Source organism: Antechinus flavipes, chromosome 5, assembly GCF_016432865.1.
Source record: "Antechinus flavipes isolate AdamAnt ecotype Samford, QLD, Australia chromosome 5, AdamAnt_v2, whole genome shotgun sequence".
NCBI classification, from domain to species: domain Eukaryota; kingdom Metazoa; phylum Chordata; class Mammalia; order Dasyuromorphia; family Dasyuridae; genus Antechinus; species Antechinus flavipes.
This window is the reverse complement of record NC_067402.1, coordinates 14,761,181-14,780,690: the sequence shown is the minus strand read 5'-3', so window position 1 is coordinate 14,780,690 and position 19,510 is coordinate 14,761,181. Positions and strand designations below refer to the sequence as shown.

General features: G+C 52.8%; 1 protein-coding gene across 1 annotated transcript in view; it reads left to right on the top strand.

Annotated features, from left to right (window-relative positions):
- The first annotated feature begins 17 nt into the window (after positions 1–17).
- The window catches only part of C5H7orf31 (chromosome 5 C7orf31 homolog), a 66,631-nt gene continuing 47,138 nt past the window's right edge, over positions 18–19,510 (top strand). Inside the window, exons 1-3 of the mRNA XM_052001014.1 lie at positions 18–169; positions 2,085–2,238; positions 15,258–15,431. Of these exons, the coding sequence (XP_051856974.1) occupies positions 2,105–2,238; positions 15,258–15,431 (308 nt within the window). The 5' untranslated portion in view covers positions 18–169; positions 2,085–2,104. The remainder of the gene's footprint in view (positions 170–2,084; positions 2,239–15,257; positions 15,432–19,510) is intronic.

Here is a 19,510-nt window from a genome sequence, read left to right as displayed (position 1 = left end):
TCATACACACGCACGCCCCCCGCCCCCACGCACGCTGCTTGCAAGCTCTCTGGGGCCACAGACTGCAGCAGCTCCGGGACCGAATCCTGCGTGGGTTCGCGCGTGGGACTGCTCTGAGGGGTGGGGGGAGGGAAAAAGAAGGCCTCTTCGTCCTGTCTTGATGTGTGAGGTGCGTGGGAAGCTCATCTGCCAAACTCGCGGGTCGGAGGCGGCTCACCAGGGTGGGGGTGGAGGGACCAGGTTTTGCTGCCCCATTTCCACGACTCCAGATGATCGGCCTGCTTTCCTGGGGCTCCCTGCACCCGCCCCATGGCTGAGGGAGCTGAGAGCAAGGTGTGCAGGTCACTTCGAGGGAGCCACTGAGTCAGAGCCCGGGAAGCTTTGGCTTGATGCTTCCTTCTCAAAGTCATGGGCTCATGGCCATTTGGTCCCTCGGCCTCTTGACCTCCTTTGCCCCTGGAAGCAGTTGGGCTGATTACCCTCTGAGGCCCTTTCCAGGTCCATTCTACTGGATGGATAGTGTATGACAATTATTTGTAAGCGTGCAGAGAGAAGGGGGGCAGAGGGAAAGAATCTTCCTGAGTTCAAATGTGGCTTCAGACGTTTGCCAGCTGTGTGATCCTGGGCAAACCACTTAATCCTGTTGCCTCAGTTTCCTCATCTGTAAAACCAGCTGGAGAAGGGTATGACAAGCCACTCCCGTACCTTTGTCAAGAAAACTCCAGGACAGCTGGACGACAAAATACACAAATATGTATACGTATATACAGACACACCCATACACACATAAACATAGATTTATAGACATACATATAGGTATGTGTATATGTATATACATATACATAGTGTGTATATAGATATAGAAACACACACACAAAGTCCCATATTTAGCCTCGCAACCAGAAAGACTCACAGAATCCTAGATTCCACAGCTGGAACCCCCTTGCCCAGATCCCAAATGCAAAGAGCTAGACTCCCTCCAGGGAGGAACATCTGGATTTGTGTGGATCCGATGATTGATCCAGCTGTGTGACCCGGTGGATCTTCACTTGTGAAATGAAGTTCACATCATCTGTGGAAACTGCACTAGTTTATCATGAGGCCCAAAGGAGAATTAGGGGGGTAGTAGACAAGTCTCCCAACCCAACCTCTTCATTTATCCATCACATGGATAAACAAGGATCTTTTGGCAAAGTGCTTGAGATCACAACTTGAGTCTCTTCTGTGGAAAATCCTAGAACCCTATATCAAAAACTAGAAGAAGCCTTAGAGTCCATTCAGTTCATTTTTCTCATCTGACAGGGGAGGAAACTGAGGCCCAGGGAGGATGTGACTTGTGCCCAACAGAAGGCAGGTCAGAGGAGACGGCTTTTGAACTGAGGTCTTTTCAAATCCAATGCTTCTTTCCATTGACTTCCAGAAGTTTTGTTTCTCTTTCCCATCTTTCCTTTCCCTTTCCCTTCCTTCCTTCCTTCCCTTCCCTTCCCTTCCCTTCCCTTCCCTTCCCTTCCCTTCCCTTCCCTTCCCTTCCCTTCCCCTTCTCCTTCCCCTTCCCTTCCCTTCCCTTCCCTTCCCTTCCCTTCCCTTCCCTTCCCTTCCCTTCCTTGTAGTGATTAAGATGAAGCCCATTGAAAGAGAGCTTTCTGATGACCACAGAAATAATACCATTTCATTTGAAAACATGCTCCACTTTGGGCATTGTTTGCTGTTAAAAATCACCACCAGATTGAGAGATGGGTCCTGAAAGGCCACTGAGCTGAGCCAATGCCTTCAATTGACTCCGAAGGAAAAGAGCCCACAGAGGTGACTTGCCCAGGCTCACATAGCACAGCTAGCAAGTGTGTGAGTTGGGCATAGTCCAGATCTTCCTTCCAGAGCAGGGCTCTGTCCACTGTCCCCCCCAACCTTCAATTTTTGAGCAAAGAACATAGATGTGTAATTTCCTCAGAACTCTCCAGGAAACTGAGCACTGGACGTGCAGCCTGTCCTGCTGAGTGTGTAGAGTGTGTAGTGATGGTCCCATCGGAGCGATCACTTTGCTTGGCTCGTGAAACTCAGTCGATCTGATCTTCCTTCCCCTTTAGACATTTTTATCGGAGGAACCATGGAAGTGTGTCCCGACTTGCCCCGTTATTATAGTCAACTGGAAGGCACCAACATCTTGTCCAACACAATCATTTCCAATGAAATCCACACGCCACTGCTAGTCCCAGCACGGATAACTGCATCAGAGGACAGGTAAGGCAAAAAGAAAGAGTCTGTCCCTTTGAGGTGAGTCTCGGGCACATGCCCATCTTAGGGGAAGAAGTCCGGAGATATTATCTGTCTAAGGCCTGTGTTCAAGCCTGGCTCTGCTATTTACATGCAACACCTTGGCTAAGGAATTAAAACTTTCTCTAAAAATGAGGAGAAAATTAATGAACTTAGCAAGGACACAATTATTCAAGGAAGGGATCATCAGTACGAGTCAATTGACCAAGACACAAATTTATTAAGTGCTGTTATGTGGCCCGTATTGTGTTAGGAACTGGGGAGAAGGGGACAGGAATGGTAGGAGCTTGAAATGTACCATTAATAAATAACTTCTGTCTGTTTATTCTCCAGTCTAAGACAACATGTGCTATTGGACATACATGACAAATAAATATACATAAAATAAATTCAAGGTAATTTAGGGAAAGGCATCAATAGATAGGGTAACAAATGTGGGGTAGTAGAAAAAACATAAATTTGGAACCTGAGTTCAAATTGATTCTACTGTGTATTCCCTTGATGACTCTGAAAACTTTATGTTCTCTCCTTTACTTCAGTTTCTCCCTCTGTAACTCTATATGTGTGAATTAGTCTCCTCACAACTTAATATTTTATGATTCCATGTGCATCCTCACCAGTCATGGCTATATTCTATTCCATTCCACAAGTTTAATAACAATCATGATAATAAAATGCTTTGTCTTCATAATACGACTGGGTATCTTAGTATTCCGAATGAACCTTGTGGCATCCATGGCCATTAAGAACTTTTAGAAAAGTGCCTCTTAAAATAAAAATGGGGAACCACAATGTATCTGTTACGGAGAGAGAGGCAATGACAAAAATACATATTTTTTACGTGTCCGGGAAAGAGGCTGAAGAAATCCTGTATCTATCACCTTAAAAAATGCTATGAGATTACAGCATTTCATTGTGTTATTATGCAAACCTGGCAGGGATGCCAAAAAAAAGAATCCATCGATGAATTTTAGACATATATAGTGCATTCAGTGTCTCGCTTTATAAATTGATCTGTTAAGCAGCTTTTTGAGGGGAAGGGGAGAGAAGGGGGGTGTTTATGGATGTAAGAAACAAGTGTAATATTTCACCGGGAGTAGTTTTGTAAAGAATTCTGAGACAGTTGTTAATACCTGTGGTCTCGACTCCCAGCATGGCAGGCAGCTGACTGTACAGCTCGTCTCCGCAGAGGTTCACTCCATCTGACTAGTATTTTTCTCTTACCCTTGATATTGTTGTGATTTACTTGTAAGTTTCCGGCTTGTCAGGCAAAATCCATCAAGAGGATCCTGTATCCAGACTTGGAAGGGACCTATAAGGACATTCAGTTCAGGCTTTTAATTTACAGATGGAAACCAAGGCTCCATCTTGCTCATCTCAGAGGATGTGTGAACATAGTTCAGATCTTCCTTCCAGAGCAGAGAAAAGACTCTGTTGGTCAGAGTCCATGACTAGCAAATTCCCCTGATCTCAGAGAGAGTGAGAAGGGACCTCAGAGACCATCTACTCTAACCTTCACCCATTTTACAGATGAAGAAACTGAGGCATTGTTAAGTTCCTCACTAGGATTTCCTTATGTCAATGATATCACAATACAATTTGGTTTAAAAAGTGATTTGAATATCTAAGGGATTCTATTGTACATTATATGTGTACATATGCTTATACATATGTGTGTGTGTACACACATGTGTGAAAGGAGGGGAAGGGAAAGAGAAGGCAGGATCAATAGAAAGCCAACTTGGAAACCAGGGGGAGCTGGCTTCAAGTCCCATTCTGACAAATCCTGGCATATGTAAGTCACTTGTCTGAGTGATGACTGGCTTTCGAAGTCTAGAAATTGCAGAGAAGATGGCCAAGCTGTGTCAGTGGAGGGTATTTCCTCCTGTGGGAATTCCCCATATTAAAGAAGTAACAAGTATGAGAGACAGATAGGAAGGTAAGTGATGTGAGAGAAGAAAGGGAGAGAGACAGAGACAAAGCGAGGCAGAGGAAGAGAGATGGTACATAGTTGTAAATGATAGACAGACAGACAGATAGATAGATAGAGCAGCTAAGTGGTGCTATGTATCCATAGTTGGATGACTGCTGGGAAAAACAGAGAGACACAGAGAGAGACAGACAGAAATAGAAAGAAAGAGACAGAGACAGAAAAGCAGAGACAAAGAGAAAAAGAGACAGACAGACAGAGATGGTACGTAGTTGTAAATGAGAGAGGGACAGAGAAAGAGACAGAGAGAGGGAAGGAGGGAGGGGAGGGAGGGAGAGGGAAAAGAGAGATGGTACACAGTTATAAAGATAGATAGATAGACAGACAGAGAGTAGCTAGGTGGTGCTATGTATCCATAGCTGGATATGACTGCTGGGGGAGTGAGAGAGAGAGAGAGAGAGAGAGAGAGAGAGAGAGAGAGAGAGAGAGACAGAGAGAGACAGAGACAGAGACAGAGACAGAGACAGAGGCAGAGACAGAGACAGAGACAGAGGCAGAGACAGAGAGAGACAGAGACAGAGGCAGAGACAGAGACAGAGACAGAGAGAGAGGCAGAGACAGAGAGAGAGGCAGAGACAGAGAGACAGAGACAGAGACAGAGGCAGAGACAGAGACAGAGGCAGAGGCAGAGACAGAGACAGAGACAGACAGAGACAGAGAGACAGGGACAGGGACAGAGACGGTAGGCAGTTGTAAATGATTACGAACAGAGACAGAGACAGACAGAGCCGCTAGGTGGTGCTGCGCATGCATAGCTGGGTGTGACCTCTGACAGTCACCAGCTCTGGGACTGAGCCACCCTTATTTCCCCCGGTTCCCCGTCTGTGAGGTGGGGATGATAATAGAACTCACATCCCAAGTTATCATGAGGATCAGACGAGACAACGATTGCACAGCGCTTTAACGCGGTGCCCGGCACACAGTAGGTGCTGTTTTTATCACTGGGGACAGGCAGACGGACACACGGACACGGGGACAGACCGACATGCGCGTGGAGCCCAGGGATTCCTTCCCTCCGGGAACTCTGCACGGGGCAGACCCGCCCCTGACCCTGCTCGGCCTAAAGGCGCCCCGGGCCACGTGTGTGTCAGCCACGGCCCGGCGCTCCCTCCCCAGAGCCCCGCTGTAAGCCGGTGCTGTAACTGCTGTCCCGCGGCGCTCCCTCCCCAGAGCCCCGCTGTAGCCGGTGCTGTAACTGCTGTCCCGCTCCCCACGGGCCGCGCCCGTTCTAGGAGGCCCCAGAGCCCCCCGCGCCTTCCGGGGCCCCGCCCGCCGCGCTGCGGGGGGGGCTGCTTCCTCCTTTCAGACAGTTCCCGGGCTCCGGGCGCCCCCCCTCCCGCCCCGCCCCGCCTGGTCCCTGGGGGTTCTGGGTGGGGGCGGCGGGGGCTTCTCCGGAGCCCAAACTTTTTACCGTCGGTGCCTTAAAGCCCAGGTCCCTGGGACGGACCCTCAGCCAGGCGCTGACTCCCGCTTGCAGTTGGGCGCGTCGGCCACGAGGTGGCGCTGTCGCTCGCCAGGTGGAGATGCGGGGAGCGCTCTGCGCCCTTTAGGAAAACGTGGCTTTTGTGCAATTTGGCGAAAGAAAGAGAAGTAAAGACCCAGCCCGCGATCAGAGAGGGCGGCGTTCGCAGCCCCAGAGCGGCGTGGGGCGGAGGGAGGCCCCACACGGGGAGTCCGGGGGTTCAGGGCCTCGTCCCCGGGGCCCCCGGGCCTGAAGGGAAGGGAGGGGGCGGCCTCGGACTCGGGGGGAGCAAGCACCTCGGTAGTGTCACTGCTCCCTAACGGAGATCCAGCATCCCCCCCCCCCCCACTGAAATGAGGGATTAAAGGTTATTTAAATTTTAAAAACTAAGTTTAATGTGCAGAAATGTTTGTGGCGGCCCCTAGTGGCGTGGCCAGGAACTGGAGAGTGAGAGGCTGCCCATCATGGGGGGGGGGGGGAGGTAAGTGAGGGGATAGGAATGTTCTGGAAATTCATAAGCACCATCAATCCGCTGGAGGGAGGGGTCCGTGCAAAAGAGGCAAAGAATCCCCCGGTCCGGCCCTCCCTGGGGGAAGGGGGAAACTGAGGCCGGAGAGAGGGAGCTACTGCCAGAAGGGGCACAGAGGAAGAGGCTGTTGGCCAGTTTGTACTTGGACCCCAGTTGGAGGCCAAAGCTTGCATATAACAGGCACCTGATAAATGCTCCTGGATCCAATAAATCCCGGAGCTGGTTGTCGAAAAGTCCCTGGGACTCCGGCCCTGCACTCATCATCCTTGCTTCTCTTTCTTCATAAAATCTCTGCATCTGATGTTGTGGACGGGAAGACCGCGGGAGTTTTCATCGTCGCGCAGTCGTTTCAGTCCCGTCCAACACGTGAAAGCCCCTTGGGGGTTTTCTTGGCAAAGACGCAGGGCCGGCTCCGCTTCCTCCGCTTCCGGCTCCGCTTCCTCCGCTTCCGGCTCCGCTTCCTCCGCTTCCGGCTCCGCTTCCTCCGCTCCCGTCTCCGCTTCCTCCGCTTCCGCCTCCATTGCACTTTGCAGATGAGGAAACTGGGGGAAACGGGGACGGGCCCTGCCCGGGGTCAGCTGGTCGGTGTCTGAGCTGGGTTTGTACTAAAGGAGGGAATTCTAGGGTCCCCGCCCGGGCTCTGTCCCTGCACTTACACACCGGACCCTGCTTTGTAACTTCCCTGCCCTCAGACTATCAATGAGGGTGAGATTAGGCCACGGGAGGTGCCCGAGCCTTGCGGATTCCAAACCCAGTCCCAGCAGTTGCTGAAAAAAGGGTCTCTCTGGAATGAGATGGCAGGGGCAGAGGTAGCCGGGCCGGCCACGGGGCCTCCGACACCCCCGGGGTTCATTCAGAAGGGACTTTGCTGAGCCTCAGTTTCCCCACCTTGGAAAGTGGAGAGAAACCTGCAGGGGCTCCCTTGGGGAACTACACGGTGTCCCGGGAGGGTCGGCAATGATTACTGCTCTCATCCTCTAGACCAGGTGGTGCTTCAGGGGTCCCCTCGGCCACGGGGAGGCTGGGGGCTCCCGGGGGCTCACGAGCTCGGGCTCTGAGCCGCTCAGGCTGTACCAGCCAGTGTCTGCGCTAACTTCGGCACTGATATGGCGAGTCCCCCAGAGGGGGCATCTGCCAGGTCGTCCAAAGAGGGGCAAACCGGGCAGGGCCAGAAAAGGTGGTGAAGGTTCAAGGGCCTCCGCCAGGCAGCGTGGGATCAGCCTGTGAGCAGCCCCCGCCCTGCTAGCCTGCCTGAGATGGAGACACTTGCTTGGGGGGAAACCAGTTTGTGTTAGATTTCTAAAGTTAAGGGAGACGCCATTTCCTGCTGAGGCAGCCGCCCATTCCATTCCTCTCTCTGGTGGGAACTCGCCCATTCCTCCTCACCCTGCCCCCGGCAGAACAAGGCCCGGCTCATGCTCCAGGACCAGAGATTCCTGTAAATACTGGGAAACAGCTGCCCGGCTCCCCAGACAGGGCCCCAGCACATCCCGGCCGGGAGACCTGAGCTGGGTGTCTCTGCTGCCGTCAGTGAGCCCAAGCGACTCCCTAAAGTGTGATCTCCAATGGAGCAGAGAGAGGCAGAGAAAAGGAGACACAGAGAGACAAAGAGAGAAAGAGACAGAGAGACAGAGACAAAGACAGAGAGAGACAGAGACAGAGAGAGAGACAGAGAAAAGGAGACACAGAGAGATAGGCAGGCAGAGATCAAAGGAGAAAGAGACAGAGAGACAGTCCCGCTTGTAGTTGGGCGCGTCGGCCACGAGGTGGCGCTGTCGCTCGCCAGGTGGAGATGCGGGGAGCGCTCTGCGCCCCTTAGGAAAACGTGGCTTTTGTGCAATTTGGCGAAAGAAAGAGAAGTAAAGAACCAGCCCGCGATCAGAGAGGGCGGCGTTCGCAGCCCCAGAGCGGCGTGGGGCGGAGGGAGGCCCCACACGGGGAGCCCGGGGGTTCAGGGCCTCGTCCCCGGGGCCCCCGGGCCTGAAGGGAAGGGAGGGGGCGGCCTCGGACTCGGGGGGAACAAGCACCTCGGTAGTCACTGCTCCCTCACGGAGATTCCCCCCCCCTCACTGAAATGAGGGATTAAAGGTTATTTAAATTTTAAAAACTAAGTTTAATGTGCAGAAATGTTTGTGGCGGCCCCTAGTGGCGTGGCCAGGAACTGGAGAGTGAGAGGCTGCCCATCATGGGGGGGGGGGGGAGGTAAGTGAGGGGATAGGAATGTTCTGGAAATTCATAAGCACCATCAATCCGCTGGAGGGAGGGGTCCGTGCAAAAGAGGCAAAGAATCCCCCGGTCCGGCCCTCCCTGGGGGAAGGGGGAAACTGAGGCCGGAGAGAGGGAGCTACTGCCAGAAGGGGCACAGAGGAAGAGGCTGTTGGCCAGTTTGTACTTGGACCCCAGTTGGAGGCCAAAGCTTGCATATAACAGGCACCTGATAAATGCTCCTGGATCCAATAAATCCCGGAGCTGGTTGTCGAAAAGTCCCTGGGACTCCGGCCCTGCACTCATCATCCTTGCTTCTCTTTCTTCATAAAATCTCTGCATCTGATGTTGTGGACGGGAAGACCGCGGGAGTTTTCATCGTCGCGCAGTCGTTTCAGTCCCGTCCAACACGTGAAAGCCCCTTGGGGTTTTCTTGGCAAAGACGCAGGGCCGGCTCCGCTTCCTCCGCTTCCGGCTCCGCTTCCTCCGCTTCCGGCTCCGCTTCCTCCGCTTCCGGCTCCGCTTCCTCCGCTCCCGTCTCCGCTTCCTCCGCTTCCGCCTCCATTGCACTTTGCAGATGAGGAAACTGGGGGAAACGGGGACGGGCCCTGCCGGGGTCAGCTGGTCGGTGTCTGAGCTGGGTTTGTACTAAAGGAGGGAATTCTAGGGTCCCCGCCCGGGCTCTGTCCCTGCACTTACACACCGGACCCTGCTTTGTAACTTCCCTGCCCTCAGACTATCAATGAGGGTGAGATTAGGCCACGGGAGGTGCCCGAGCCTTGCGGATTCCAAACCCAGTCCCAGCAGTTGCTGAAAAAAGGGTCTCTCTGGAATGAGATGGCAGGGGCAGAGGTAGCCGGGCCGGCCACGGGGCCTCCGACACCCCCGGGGTTCATTCAGAAGGGACTTTGCTGAGCCTCAGTTTCCCCACCTTGGAAAGTGGAGAGAAACCTGCAGGGGCTCCCTTGGGGAACTACACGGTGTCCCGGGAGGGTCGGCAATGATTACTGCTCTCATCCTCTAGACCAGGTGGTGCTTCAGGGGTCCCCTCGGCCACGGGGAGGCTGGGGGCTCCCGGGGGCTCACGAGCTCGGGCTCTGAGCCGCTCAGGCTGTACCAGCCAGTGTCTGCGCTAACTTCGGCACTGATATGGCGAGTCCCCCAGAGGGGGCATCTGCCAGGTCGTCCAAAGAGGGGCAAACCGGGCAGGGCCAGAAAAGGTGGTGAAGGTTCAAGGGCCTCCGCCAGGCAGCGTGGGATCAGCCTGTGAGCAGCCCCCGCCCTGCTAGCCTGCCTGAGATGGAGACACTTGCTTGGGGGGAAACCAGTTTGTGTTAGATTTCTAAAGTTAAGGGAGACGCCATTTCCTGCTGAGGCAGCCGCCCATTCCATTCCTCTCTCTGGTGGGAACTCGCCCATTCCTCCTCACCCTGCCCCGGCAGAACAAGGCCCGGCTCATGCTCCAGGACCAGAGATTCCTGTAAATACTGGGAAACAGCTGCCCGGCTCCCCCAGACAGGGCCCCAGCACATCCCGGCCGGGAGACCTGAGCTGGGTGTCTCTGCTGCCGTCAGTGAGCCCAAGCGACTCCCTAAAGTGTGATCTCCAATGGAGCAGAGAGAGGCAGAGAAAAGGAGACACAGAGAGACAAAAAGAGAAAGAGACAGAGAGACAGAGACAAAGACAGAGAGAGACAGAGACAGAGAGAGAGACAGAGAAAAGGAGACACAGAGAGATAGGCAGGCAGAGATCAAAGGAGAAAGAGACAGAGAGACAGAGAGACAGAGAGAAAGAGACAGAGACAGACAGAGCCGCTAGGTGGTGCTGTGCATGCATAGCTGGATGTGACCTCTGACAGTCACCAGCTCTGGGACTGAGCCACCCTGATTTCCCCCGGTTTCCCGTCTGTGAGGCGGGGATGATAACAGAACTCACACCCCAAGTTATGAGGATCAGACGAGACAACGATTGCACAGCGCTTTAACGCGGTGCCCGGCACACAGTAGGTGCTGTTTTTATCACTGGGGACGGACAGACGGACGGGGGGACAGACCGACATGCGCGTGGAGCCCAGGGATTCCTTCCCTCCGGGAACTCTGCACGGGGCAGACCCGCCCCTGACCCTGCGCGGCCTAAAGGCGCCCCGGGCCACGTGTGTGTCAGCCACGGCCCGGCGCTCCCTCCCCAGAGCCCCGCTGTAAGCCGGTGCTGTAACTGCTGTCCCGCGGCGCTCCCTCCCCAGAGCCCCGCTGTAGCCGGTGCTGTAACTGCTGTCCCGCTCCCCACCGGCCGCGCCCGTTCTAGGAGGCCCCAGAGCCCCCCGCGCCTTCCGGGCCCCGCCCGCCGCGCTGCGGGGGGGCTGCTTCCTCCTTTCAGACAGTTCCCGGGCTCCGGGCGCCCCCCCCCGCCCCGCCCCGCCTGGTCCCTGGGGGTTCTGGGTGGGGGCGGCGGGGGCTTCTCCGGAGCCCAAACTTTTTACCGTCGGTGCCTTAAAGCCCAGGTCCCTGGGACGGAGCCTCAGCCAGGCGCGGACTCCCGCTTGTAGTTGGGCGCGTCGGCCACGAGGTGGCGCTGTCGCTCGCCAGGTGGAGATGCGGGGAGCGCTCTGCGCCCCTTAGGAAAACGTGGCTTTTGTGCAATTTGGCGAAAGAAAGAGAAGTAAAGAACCAGCCCGCGATCAGAGAGGGCGGCGTTCGCAGCCCCAGAGCGGCGTGGGGCGGAGGGAGGCCCCACACGGGGAGCCCGGGGGTTCAGGGCCTCGTCCCCGGGGCCCCCGGGCCTGAAGGGAAGGGAGGGGGCGGCCTCGGACTCGGGGGGAACAAGCACCTCGGTAGTCACTGCTCCCTCACGGAGATTCCCCCCCCCTCACTGAAATGAGGGATTAAAGGTTATTTAAATTTTAAAAACTAAGTTTAATGTGCAGAAATGTTTGTGGCGGCCCCTAGTGGCGTGGCCAGGAACTGGAGAGTGAGAGGCTGCCCATCATGGGGGGGGGGGGTAAGTGAGGGGATAGGAATGTTCTGGAAATTCATAAGCACCATCAATCCGCTGGAGGGAGGGGTCCGTGCAAAAGAGGCAAAGAATCCCCTGGTCCGGCCCTCCCTCATTTTACCCAGGGGGAAACTGAGGCCGGAGAGAGGGAGCTACTGCCAGAAGGGGCACAGAGGAAGAGGCTGTTGGCCAGTTTGTACTTGGACCCCAGTTGGAGGCCAAAGCTTGCATATAACAGGCACCTGATAAATGCTCCTGGATCCAATAAATCCCGGAGCTGGTTGTCGAAAAGTCCCTGGGACTCCGGCCCTGCGCTCCTCATCCTTGCTTCTCTTTCTTCATAAAATCTCTGCATCTGATGTTGTGGACGGGAAGACCGCGGGAGTTTTCATCGCCGCGCAGTCATTTCAGTCCCGTCCAACACGTGAAAGCCCCTTGGGGGTTTTCTTGGCAAAGACGCGGGACCGGCTCCGCTTCCGGCTCCGCTTCCGGCTCCGCTTCCGGCTCCGCTTCCGGCTCCGCTTCCGGCTCCGCTTCCGGCTCCGCTTCCGGCTCCGCTTCCTCCGCTTCCGGCTCCGCTTCCTCCGCTTCCGGCTCCATTGCACTTTGCAGATGAGGAAACTGAGGGAAACGGGGACGGGTCCTGCCCGGGGTCAGCTGGTCGGTGTCTGAGCCTGGCTTTGTACTAAAGGAGGGAATTCTAGGGTCCCCGCCCGGGCTCTGTCCCTGCACTTACACACCGGACCCTGCTTTGTCACTTCCCTGCCCTCAGACTATCAATGAGGGTGAGATTAGGCCACGGGAGGTGCCCGAGCCTTCCGGACCCCAAACCCAGTCCCAGCAGTTGCTGAAAAAAGGGTCTCTCTGGAATGAGATGGCAGGGGCAGAGGTAGCCGGCCTGGCCACGGGGCCTCCGACACCCCCGGGGTTCATTCAGAAGGGACTTTGCTGAGCCTCAGTTTCCCCACCTTGGAAAGTGGAGAGAAACCTGCAGGGGCTCCCTTGGGGAACTACAGTGTCCCGGGAGGGTCGGCAATGATTACTACTCTCATCCTCTAGACCAGGTGGTGCTTCAGGGGTCCCCTCGGCCACGGGGAGGCTGGGGGCTCCCGGGGGCTCACGAGCTCGGGCGCTCTGAGCCGCTCAGGCTGTACCAGCCAGTGTCTGCGCTAACTTCGGCACTGATATGGCGAGTCCCCCAGAGGGGGCATCTGCCAGTCCTCCAAAGAGGGGCAAACCAGGCAGGGCCAGAAAAGGTGGTGAAGGTTCAAGGGCCTCCGCCAGGCAGCGTGGGATCGCCTGTGAGCAGCCCCCGCCCTGCTAGCCTGCCTGAGATGGAGACACTTGCTTGGGGGGGACCAGTTTGTGTTAGATTTCTAAAGTTAAGGGAGACGCCATTTCCTGCTGAGGCAGCCGCCCATTCCATTCCTCTCTCTGGTGGGAACTCGCCCATTCCTCCTCACCCTGCCCCCGGCAGAACAAGGCCCGGCTCATGCTCCAGGACCAGAGATTCCGGTAAATACTGGGAAACAGCTGCCCGGCTCCCCCAGTCAGGGCCCCAGCACATCCCGGCCGGGAGACCTGAGCTGGGTGTCTCTGCTGCCGTCAGTGAGCCCAAGCGACTCCCTAAGTGTGATCTCCAATGGAGCAGAGAGAGGCAGAGAAAAGGAGACACAGAGAGACAAAGAGAGAAAGAGACAGAGACAGAGAGAGAGAGAGACAGAGAAAGAGAGAGACAGAGAGAGACAGAGAAAGAGAGAGAGAGAGTCAGAGAGACAGAGACAAAGACAGAGAGAGAGAGAGACAGAGAAAGAGAGAGACAGAGACAGAGAGAAAGAGAGAGGCAGAGAGGGGATAGACAGACAGAGAGACAAAGAGAGAAAGAGACAGAGAGACAGAGAGAGAGAGAGACACAGACAGACAGAGACAGACAGAGACACAGAGAGACAGGCAGGCAGAGATCAAAGGAGAAAGAGACAGAGATACAGAGAGAGAGAGAGAGACAGAGACAGAGACAGAGAAAAGGAGACACAGAGAGACAGGCAGGCAGAGATTAAAGGAGAAAGAGACAGAGAGACAGAGACAGCGAGACAAAGAAAGAAAGAGACAGAGAGAGACAGAGACAGAGAAAAAGAGACACAGAGAGACAGGCAGGCAGACAGAGATAAAGGAGAAAGAGACAGAGAGAAAGAGAGAAAGAGAGAAAGAGAGAGACAGAGACAGAGAGAGACAGAGAAAAAGAGACACAGAGAGACAGGCAGGCAGACAGAGATTAAAGGAGAAAGAGAGACAAAGACAGAGACACAGAGAGAAAGAAACAAAGAGAGAAAGAGAGAGGCAGAAAGAGAAAAAGACAGAGAGACACATACACAAAGACAGAGACAGAGACAGAGACAGAGAGATAGAAGACAGAGAGAAGAGGGAGAAGGAGAGAGACACAGTGAGACAGAGAAAAAGAGAGCAGAGAGAGGCAGAAAGAGACAAAGAGACACATACACAAAAACAGAGACAGATAGAGAGAGACCCAGAGAGATAGAGAGAGAGAGAGAAAGAGAGAGAGAGAGGCAGAGAGGGGATAGACAGACAGAGAGACAGAGACAGACACAGCAGGAGGGTGCGTACACTTCTGGGGAAGGGGACATCTCTGGAGACAGGAATGTTTGCTAAGACATGAGGGGTTGAGGCCGGGGCAGATCCCAAGGGCAGGTGATTTATTGTTCTCCCTCAAAGCACAAGAGACTCTCGTAGGCCTTGGGAGTGTGTTCCCCTTCCCACTCAGCCAACAATGGAGGCACAAAGGGTGCTCTATTCTCTGCTGCTCTGAAAACTCTCTTCAAGGTCCTCCTTAGACTGTGGGCTGCCCCATCTGTGTCCTGGAAAAAGGAAAACCAAGAGAGCTGAGGAGCGGCCGGATTAATGTAGACAAAATGTGCCCATTGCACACCCACGGGGTAGATGTTGTATATGCGTGTGTGTGAGTGTGTGCGTGAGTGTGTGAGTCTGTGAGTGAGTGTGTGAGAGTGTCTGTGTGTGAGTGAGTGTGAGTGTCTGTGTGTGTGAGTGAGTGTGTGAGAGTGTCTGTGTGTGAGTGTGTGAGAGTGTCTGTGTGTGAGTGAGTGTGAGTGTCTGTGTGTGTGAGTGAGTGTGTGAGAGTGTCTGTGTGTGAGTGTGTGAGAGTGTCTGTGTGTGAGTGAGTGTGAGTGTCTGTGTGTGTGAGTGAGTGTGTGAGAGTGTCTGTGTGTGAGTGTGTGAGAGTGTCTGTGTGTGTGAGTGAGTGTGAGTGTCTGTGTGTGTGAGTGAGTGTGTGAGAGTGTCTTGTGTGAGTGTGTGAGAGTGTCTGTGAGTGAGTGAGTGTGAGTGTCTGTGTGTGTGAGTGAGTGTGAGAGTGTGCACGTGTGCTGGGAAGAGAGGAGGAAGAAGGGAGGACTCAGCCAGAGGCCATCAGCCCCCACTGAGGGCATGGGACCCTCCTCCGCTCCCCGCCACATGACCACCAGCCAAGGGAAGGAAAGCCATCGGGAGCACGTCCCCACCTCTCCACCCACCATGCTCCCTGCACAAACCCAACGGCCCCCAACCCCCGTGACACTCTAGTCTCCCCGGGCTACCCTCTGTCCTCCCTCCCGGGACCGCAGTCACCCCCTCCCTCCTACAGCCTCTGCCCATGGCAGCCAGACCACCTGCCCCCCCTCCCCCCACTCCCAAGGGGGACCAGACTTCTAGGCCGTGAGAAGCCTGAACAACAGCAACACCGGAGAAATGCTCCTTCTTTCCACTCAGCTTCTAACAGATGCTTTCTTTCCATCCAGGTATCAGGAGTTTAAGAAGTCAAACCTGGTCCCCAGGCTCCCATGGGGGAAAGAACGGGAATATGGCGCCATGCTCCCAATGTCCCTGCCCGAAGAATACAAACCCAAATTTGGGCCTCGGTTCTACAGCAAAGGACACAAGCATTTTGGCTTTGGTGGGGACCCCTGGCCAAGGTAAATGGGGCTCGGGCGGGGGTTTCTCCATTGGTTCTGCTAAATTGGACCCTCCCTTCTCTTGTTCCCTCCCCAAACCCAGCTCACTAAACCACATCCTACAGACCACAAGAAATGACAGGAACAAAGAGGGAAAAGGACTCCGCTGGCGACTTTTTGCTAAGAAGTATTTGATATTTAATCCACAGATGAGGGCAGAGTCCCCTCGGTCTCCTCCCCCAAGGAGGGCGCCCCTCCCATACCCGGCAGGCAGGTCTGGCCTCTGAAGCTCAGCCTGATCTCAGCTTTTCTCCAGAATGACTCACTGTCCTGCTCTCATTTTGAAGCACTTAAAGGACACAGACACATTTATTCTTTATAGCTGACAAATGTTAAATGTCTCATTTCTGCGAGGAAAATTTAATATTCCGGTCCCTACAGACTGGAAAAAAGCTCTACCCCTAATGGAGGTTGGCTCCGGGAGCAGCAGACGTAGCCCTAAAGAAGCCCCCCTTAAACTGTCCAAAAACGGCGTCTCGGTGATTTCCAGACATCCCCAGTACTGTCATCCCTGAGAAGATTCGGGTCTTTGTGGGATCAGTGTGGAAAAACAAACGCAGACTCCGCGGCAGCTGGACGCTCCTTCCCAGGTGTATTACCCTCCTTTTGGGTCCTGATAGAATCTCCTGATCTCTCTCTGGCCACTGGGTGCGGATGGTTCTGGAGGGGAAAGTGAGGCGGGTGACCTTACACCCTGAAATCCAAAGGGAATCACCGCCCTGAGGTCATGTTGAGAATAAAGGCCCATCTTTTCATGGAGAAGTGATTCAGGCCAGGTCCGGGGACAGGTGACGGAGAGAGCCATCTGCCCCCGGGGAGGACTGTGGGAGCTGAGAGTGGAGCACAACACAGCATTTTCACTCTTTTTGTTATGGTTTGCTTGGATTTTATTTTCTTTCTCTTTTTTTTTTTTTATCTGATTTTTCTCATTCAGCAAGATAATTGTATAGATATGTAAAACTATTGGATTCAACATATATTTTTTACCGTGTTTAACATGTATTGGATTGCATGTCATCTGGGGGAGAGGATGGGAGAAAATGGGAGCACAGGATTTTTCAGGGGTTAAATGAGGAATGATCCTTGCATATTTTTTAAAAATAGAAGAGAGAGAGAAGAGGAAAGGAAAGAGAGAGAGACAGAGAGAGAGAGAGAGACAGAGACAGAGCCAGAGACAGGAGAGAGAGAGAGAGAGAGAGAAGGACAGAGACAGAGAGAGGAGGAGGAGAGAAGAGGAGAGAGAGACAGAGAGAGACAGAGACAGAGGGAGAGAGAGGAGAGAGAGAGACAGAGAGAGAGACAGAGAGAGACAGAGACAGAGGGAGAGAGAGGAGAGAGAGAGAAGGCCAAACAACAACAGAATAAAAACTGAGACAGAATAAAAGCTGAGACAGCTGTCCAAGTGTGACCCACTGTTGTGGTATGATCCAGGTGAACAAAGATTGAGATAGGGACCTACGGGCTTCCCTAAAGCACCAATCAGGAGTCGGCACTTCCAATCTCCTCACCAATGGATGTGAGAACAGTATTGAGGAGTAACACATCAGACTTCCCAGGAACTTGCTGAGGTGTGCCCACCCTCCCTGGTGCACATCGCAGCTCATCCATTCCTTCTGTATCTCCCCTCCCAGAGGATTCTTCCAACACCCAGGGGGCTTCCCCCTCTGGCTTTTACTTGGGGGATTCCAATAGGCCAGCCTCTCTCTATGCTCCCTTGGCGCTAACCCTCTGACCACCTTCCTCCTTTCCAGGCCTTACACGTTCTTCCTAACTTAAAAAAAAAAAAAAAAAGAAATCATATTCTCTGCATCTTAATTATCTTATTAAAAACATCATCCATAATATGTTTTGCATGATTTCACATGCATAATTGATATCCTATTGCTTGCCTTCTCAGCAGGCTGGAGGGAAGGAGAGAATTTAGAACTAAAAAAAAAAAAAAACCCTTTAAAGAATGTTTAAAATAAATAAAAAAATAATTTAAAAAATAATCCCTAATCATCGCATAATGGAAAGCAAGAGGTAGGAGGCCTGGCACCTACAGCTATATAATTAGGGCTATTCTGCTTTTATAATCACCCCTCCTAAAGGACACACTGGGAACTTTAATCTATATTATTTCTCTCCATCACTTTCTTAAATCCGGACAAGCGACAAAACAAGAAATCAGATTCTGATTTGTAGCATTTGCCAACTTCTAAGGCATAAATATTCACACTAAACATTTAACAACCAGCTCCCCGGAGTCAGTATGATTTGGCTCCTGCACAGCTCATACAGCTTATACCTCTGCTAGTGTTAAATCTGATTTTCCCCATCTGGAAAATGGGAGAACCTCTGCTAGTGGTGAATCTCACTTTCCCCATCTGGAAAATGGGAGAACCTCTGCTAGTGGTGAATCTCACTTTCCCCATCTGGAAAATGGGAGACAGTGGTACCTATGTCATGATGGCCATCCCTTCCAGGGAGGGTGCCCAGAATAGCCCCATTCCAGGGAATTGGGAGAGACCCGGCTTCTGCCATGAACCGCAGGAGGGATGGCAGCTGTTCCCCAGGAACAACTGAGCTCTCACAGGTGCATTGCCATTGGGAAACCCAGCAAGGAGAGGAGAGGCTGTTTGGGGGCGGTTGGGTCGTTTTGTTTTGTTTTATAACTGAGCTGAATAAACTGTCCCCACACGAAAACCCCGCTGAATCCCTGGTGCTTCGGCAATTCACTAATCATTCTGTTCCAAGAATAAAAATGCCCATTGAAATGTCCTAATGTGAGGGGATGCACTGGCCACTGTACAGGAGGATCAGAAATAGGAGTCCTTCTTTCATCCCTCACAAAGTACTGCAAAATCCAGAATACCGGGGTGATGGGGCTATAAACGGGGGCCGAACTTTTCAAAGAAAGAAGTGAGTGAATGAGAGAAAAAACGCTGTTCTTCCTGGTCTCCATTCTCCAAAGGAAAGGCTTGTCTCCTCCTCATAATGAGCTTAAAGGCTCTGAACGCCCTCTCTGAACTTTGGGGATGCACAGAGTAGACTTTCCCAGTCAGGACATGGGTCTGTTAACAAGAATTTGTGAGCTGCCTACTCTGTGCCAGGAAGGTACAGGGAGTGAGATCTTCTCTTTTCTGAAGAAGCTGTCGCAGATGGGACGATGCAGTAGCCGCATCTCCTTCTACGTAAGGAAGGGAGGAGGACCACAATGAGTTTTCCCCCGTCCCAATCACCCAGAGAACCTAAAGTCGTCCTCCATATTTAGGGAGACCGCGGCGGAATATAAGCAGCATCTTTGAAGAGCTTCTGCACACCCAGGGAGTTACTGGCTGAAGAATATCTCGTTATCCAGCCCAGCTGGGTGTAAAACACAGGCCCCTTGAGGGAACTGGCTCCTGGTGGCTTCTGCCCTATTTTATCCCTAATGAGCAAAAAACCTTTGAAAAAAAGGACCTGAGCACAATGCAATCAAGGCAGCGGGTACGTGGTACGTGGGAAGAGCCTTGGATTTGGAGGCGCAAAGGCCTTTGGTTCAACCAGTAACTCTACTAATTACTTCCTCTATGACCTTGGTTTGGACCTTCATCTGTCAAAATTAAGACCTCCAAGATTCCTTCTGTCTTTAAACCTTCATCTCTAAGAATTTATGAGTTCAGGTGCCAAATTGCCAAATTACTGAAGAAGAAAAGTAATCAAAAAAAAATCATTGCTTTTAAAACAATTCACTTGCACATTCGGAAATGAAGAGGAAGTAAGCACAATCAAAAAAGCTTTTATTCTGCAAATATAGAATCCCAGAGAAAATGTAAAATCCAGAATAGACAAAGTGGTAGAAAATTGTTTGAACTTTCCAGACGCCATCTCCTGCTCTAAAAATGACGAATCTCAGATTTCCATAAACCTTTGTCTTTATGACATGTACCTCCCCCCCCAGTAGAATGTAATCTCCTTGAGGGCAAGAACTTGTATTTTTTATGTATGCATATATTGGATTTCACATATATTTCTACTCTGTTTAATATATATGGGACTACTTGCCATGTAGGAGAAGG